General features: G+C 42.5%; 1 protein-coding gene across 3 annotated transcripts in view; it reads right to left on the bottom strand.

Annotated features, from left to right (window-relative positions):
- Positions 1-330: 330 nt before the first annotated feature.
- Positions 331-6,000, bottom strand: part of RASGRF2 (Ras protein specific guanine nucleotide releasing factor 2) — a 502,009-nt gene continuing 496,339 nt past the window's right edge. For all 3 annotated transcript variants that reach the window (XM_073624437.1, XM_073624439.1, XM_073624438.1), the window contains 2 exons: positions 4,611-4,679; positions 331-4,035 (listed from right to left, as the gene is read on the bottom strand). In XM_073624437.1, the coding sequence (XP_073480538.1) occupies positions 3,943-4,035; positions 4,611-4,679 (162 nt within the window). In that variant the 3' untranslated portion in view covers positions 331-3,942. The remainder of the gene's footprint in view (positions 4,036-4,610; positions 4,680-6,000) is intronic.

Here is a 6,000-nt window from a genome sequence, read left to right as displayed (position 1 = left end):
GATTACACACAGGTGGATTCTATTTATCACCATCAGTCATTTAGGACAACATTGGATCATTCAGAGATCCTCGCTGAACTTCTGGAGTGAGTTTGCTGCACTGAAAGATAAGGGGCCGAATAATTTTGCACGCACCACTTTTCAGTTTTTTAATTGCTAAAAAAGTTTAAAATATCCAATAGATTTCGTTCCACTAAACAATTGTGTCCCACTTGTTGGTGATTCTTCACAAAAAATTAAAATTTTATATCTTTATGTTTGAAGCCTGAAATGTGGCAAAAGGTTGAAAAGTTCAAGGGGGCCGAATACTTTCGCAAGCCACTGTAAGTGTAATACATGTATATATAAAAATCTTTATTGACGTAAGGCCCAGGTTCACATATCTGCAGCTGCGATTTGCAGTTTCTGTTCACCAGTTTAGCTGTGATTCAGGGGCTAAAATGGCACCTGAACAGGACCCAAGAATGCACAGGACCCTTTTTGAAGCCGCACCGCCCCAGACATGTATGAACCAGCTCCATTGGGAGCCAGTCACATTCACATGTCATGCAAATTGGATGCGGTTTAAAATGCATCCAATTCGCATATATGTGAACCCGACCTTAGTTTAGCCTGAAACAATCTTACACACAAATCATCTGCATAATTCCCCACTTCATCGGTTGCTCTATAAGGCACCAGTCACATCTGGCGAGTTGGGACCGTAGGCAGAATCACCGAAATTCTGTCTGCGATTCCAATCACACTGCAATAGTGGCAAAATGCTCTATGTGTGTTTGGGTGCCATTTATTTTTAATGGCACCTCAAACACAGTGCAATTTGCAGCAATTGTTGCGTAATAAATAAAGCTGCAGTCGCAGCAAGCAGGAGCTTTTTTTGGGTGACAAAGTTCGCACAATACAGTTTGGTGTGATTGCCACGTGATTTATCTTGCTACAATCGCAACAAAACTGCACTGCGTTTGATGTCCCATTAAAAATGAATTGCACCCAAACACACGTCTGTTTTTGCACTATTGCAGTGCGATTTGGAATCGTGGACAAGATCACAGCCTAAAAAAAAAAAAAAAACAGGGATGTAACATCAAATGCAAATCACATTGCAGCTCAGCAAGCTTTTGGGCAACCATGCTCTTTTTCAAGCCACAATGATTGTTATATACGTATTTAAAATTGATAATCATTATTATGCATCACTGCTGCCTGAGAAAGAGGTCCTTAGGAGCCTTAAAATGTGTCTTTTTGATGGTGGTGAGTGAATAAATGGCCCGCCTTTTGTTTGGTCTATGACATTTATTTAAGGAGCAAAGGAAAGCAAGCATTTTACAGCAAGATGTGTCCTTTTAAATGAACCTGTTGTTTTGCACTGCATGACCAAAACACAGGTCTGCTTTAAAGAGAATTCCTTATGCCTCAGCATTTATGCAAAAATATGAATCAGTCCTTAGATTTTATATGAAATCATTTGATTTTCTCCTTACTTAGCCTGACAGATGATGTCATACATCCCAGCAAGCTTCAGGAGGGGTTTTCTCAGCTAAGCACACCTTACTGTCGGCATGCCTGATCTAAGGGCAGATGGATTCCAGGAAGTAAATGCTACATGAATCGTCTGACCTTACTCAAGATGGCCACCGCCAGAAATGCTAGGGAATGTTTATCAAAGTGATTTCTCAGCAAAATAAAGCATGGACACATGGATGGATAGGGGAGTTTAAATGGATATTAAAAATGAATTAAAGAGTTTGTTACCCCAACACTTTATATTCCTGATATGTGCCTGCTGTACCATGTACTTGTATGAGAAAGTATCCTATTCTCTTTGTATTGCTTTCTTTACATGAAATCCCTGGTGTTCCTGCCATTCCCTCTGCTTTCCTATTAAAACTGACCACACTAAGCAGGAGAGCACACCAAGGTCAGTTCTCTGGCTATTCTGGGATCTCAGTGTGCTCTCCTCCAATGATCAGACTTGTCCTGACACTCCCCCCATTGCATAGCCATTTACTGGGAAGCTCAGTATACTGCTGCTTCTCCTCCACTCAGCTCTTATACAGCTGAGAACAGAGGGAATGTAATCACTTATAGAAAAGGGAAAAAGGGTATTTATAATGTATTTTTATATCTATACAAAAATGTTTTACCTTTCATTTCTATTTTAAACTGAATGAGTTGTTTTACAAGGTGATCTTTTACAATCACTTTAAATGGTGTTTTTGGTTGGTGGTGCTCAGAAGCAGTGTAGTTCCAGTTAAGTCCGTGCCATGGGGTCACAATTCACCTGAGGTCTGACAGTTGCTACCTGTGAACTGCCTGCACTCTCAGATGGGACACTGGGGGTTATTTACGAAAGGCAAATCCGCTTTGCACTGCAAGTGCACTTGAAAGTGCAGTCGCTCTAAATCTTATGCCCCGTACAAACGGTCGGATTTTCCGAAGGAAAATGTGTGATAGGACCTTGTTGTCGGAAATTCCGACCGTGCGTGGGCTCCATCACACATTTTCCATCGGAATTTCGGACACACAAAGTTTGAGAGCTTGCTATAAAATTTTCCGACAACAAAATCCATTGTGGGAAATTCCGATTGTGTGTACACAAATCCGACACACAAAGTGCCACGCATGCTCAGAATAAATTAAGAGATGAAAGCTATTGGCTACTGCCCCGTTTATAGACCTGACGTACGTGTTTTATGTCACCACGTTCAGAACGATCGGGATTTCCGACAACTTTGTGTTACCGTGTGCATGCAAGACAAATTTGAGCCAACATCCATCGGAAAAAATCCATGGATTTTGTTGTTGGAATGTCCGATCAATGTCCGACCGTGTGTACGGGGCATAAGGGGTAGATCTGAAATGAGTGGAAGCTCTGCTTATTTTATCATCCAATCATGTGCAAGCTAAAATGCTGTTTTTTATTTTCCTTGCATATCCCCCTCGGATCTACAGTGACTGCACTTCCAAGTGCACTTGCAGTGCAAAGTGGATTTTCCTTTAGTAAATAACCACCATTGCATGCGACAAGAGGCAGGTGACAGGCCAGCAAATGACTTTAGGTGACCTCTGACTCAGCAATGGCAGCCTCCATATTTCAGTTCTGACAGGTTCCTAAAAGAAACTTGTAAGCATTTCCTGTTTCTTTCTCTTTGCAAGTAGGTGGGCGACTCTCTCAGGTGTGTTATCATGGCATGCAGTAGAAATGACACACAATGCTAGTATATCTAGGCCAGCCAAGCAGTATGTAGTCATCCCCAATATTCACATTATCAGTAGTAGGTGCATCCAAAATCAGAGCTATGATGCTCAGTGCATAAAAGTAAAAAAAAAAAAATCACAAACAACAGGGGGTAGTAATGATCACATATGTACAGAAGGTACAATGTATGAAGTAGATGAAGTTGTTCTCTCTTGCAATGCTGATAATGAGTGTCCTGGAGAAGGTAGCATCTGTGACTCCATGTTCTCCTCATTATGTTGTTATGGTAATATACTCCACCATGCAGAGAATGAACCTTGTTATTTGTATGGCAGTCTGCAATATGCTACAGAAACACAATGTCACTTGACTAGTCACGACTCTCGCCCTATAGACACATTGTGGTCGTTCTGTAATTACTGAATGTTGCTTGTAAAAACTGGCACAGTGGATGCTCTTCAAGCCTTCTGCCTTCACAAATCTTCATAGCGAGGTCAACGTTGCTTCTTCATTGCGGCTTTATGTGCTGATGGGATCCTCTGAGTGTGACTAGCACAATGCACGCAGACATTACCTTCATTGTCTGAGTCCTGTTCTTGCGTCTTTGTTTTACAGTGCCCACGGCACTGTCAGCTTCCACTGAAAGGGTGTCACTCCCCTGCTCTCCGCTAGGCATGGCATGCATAATTCAGTTGGTGAAGTGAAAGCACTGAGTTGCCTCAAGAAACACGCATTAAAACTCTTCATGCTGGGAGCCTTGGTTCAACTGTTAAGGATAATTCATAGAGGGTATCTTCATCCAGGATGCGAGATTGGTCCAACAGGAACTGGGTCACCTGTTGTACAAGGAATAGACGTATAATTACAAATTCCTATACAAGTATTCATAACCAACTCATATATATATACATATATACACAGTATCTCACAAAAGTGAGTACACCCCTCACATTTTTGTAAATATTTTATTATATCTTTTCATGTGACAACACTGAAGAAATGACACTTTGCTACAATGTAAAGTAGTGAGTGTACAGCTTGTATAACAGTGTACATTTGCTGTCCCCTCACAATAACTCAACACACATCCATTAATGTCTAAACTGCTGGCAACAAAAGTGAGTACACCCCTAAGTGAAAATGTCCTTATTGGGCCCAAAGTGTCAATATTTTGTGTGGCCCCTAGGGGGACCCAAGAAGAGAAGAATCAAGGCTGCTTTGTGCAAAACCCTTGTACAGAGCAGGTAAGTATAACATGTCTGTTATTTAACTTAAAAATAAAAAAAGGTGCATTTACAATCACTTTAAATTGGATTGATTTGGAAAACTTTGTATGTTTATGCTTTCATATACAATATCGGTATGTATACTGCGCAACACTACAATTACACCATGTTAGAGAGAGTCTTACCTTTGGTTGGTGTTCTATTCGGTATGGAGTCTGCTGGAACTGTCTGATTTCTCTAATGATGTGCGATATCTACAGCAAAACAGCATTATATAGATGTTATTAGTAGAGCAGAATATACAGAAATACTTTGAATTGTGATTTGAATTTGGTTTGCAAAACTTTAAATCAATAACTGATGGACAACAGAATATTGGGTCAGCTTAACAAACATCCATTTATTCATTCCTATTGAGAAAAAGTGGAGTAGGGGTCACAGGCTGCATAGTATGTTACTCTTCCTTACTAGCTGTGGGGGAGTTTTACTAAAACTGGAATGTGCAAAATCTAGTGCAGCTCTGCAGAGAAACCAATCAGCTTCCAGGTTTTAGCCCCCATTCATATCAGCGCGATATGACACGCGATTTGACAGGTCAAATCGCATGCCAAATCAGAGCCTATTGCCGGCAATAAGAGCGTCCCAATTGGTGCGCCGACTTTGCGGTGTCGCACCGATTTCCAAAAGTAGTTCCTGCATTACTTTTGGCGACTTCGGGGACAATTTCACTAGATATCTGTGCATGAACCTGCACAGATGTCTTTCAAGTTGCCCCTGAAGTCGGACTGAAATGTGGCTTTGAGCTCGCACGATTTCAAAGTCGCGTTCAGTGTGAATGAGGGCTTAGGCCGAGTTCACACTTGTACAACAAAGGCCCCGACATTGGGAGCTCATGGTGTGTGAAAATCAATGTTACCCTATGAAAGCCGACTCTTCCCTATGAGACACAAGTTGGTCCGACTTTGAAAATGCTCCCTGCACTACTTTGGTCTGACTTTGATCTTACTTCAGCCCATTGAATATCACTGAAGTCGGATCAAAGTTGGATCGCGGTCTTAACTGATCTGACTTTGGCATGCAACTTGTGCTCTGATGATTTTAAAACGCCAAAATGAAAAAAAAAATGGCGTGGGGGTCCCCCCCAAAATCCATACCAGACCCTGATCCGAGCACGCAGCCCTGGCAGGTTAGGAAAGGGATTGGGGACGAGCGAGCGCCCCCTCCTCCTGAACCGTACCAGGCCGCATGCCCTCAACATGGGGGGGTGGGTGCTTTGGAGCAGCACCCGGTGACCCCGTCCCATGCCAATATAAGTAGTGGCACACCGCGCACCCAGCATTAGAGCAGAAGAGAGCATCGAGTTAACGAAGAAGAACAGAGGGAGAAGTTAGCGGACCCGGCAAAAGAGCGAGAAGACAGCGGACAAGACCCGGCAGAGGCAGAAGGCAGCGGACAGAGGGAGAAGGACCAGAGAGGGGTAGAAGACATCAGCGGAGAGGGGAGAAGAACCAGCAGAGGATGAAGACATCAGAGGAAGAGGCAGAAAAAACGGAGAGGGGAGAAGAAATAGGAAGT

The sequence above is a fragment of the Aquarana catesbeiana genome, linkage group LG01 (genome assembly GCF_042186555.1).
Source record: "Aquarana catesbeiana isolate 2022-GZ linkage group LG01, ASM4218655v1, whole genome shotgun sequence".
Taxonomy (NCBI): Eukaryota; Metazoa; Chordata; class Amphibia; order Anura; family Ranidae; genus Aquarana; species Aquarana catesbeiana.
Note: the sequence above shows the minus strand (reverse complement) of the source record. Positions and strands in the feature narration are given on the sequence as shown.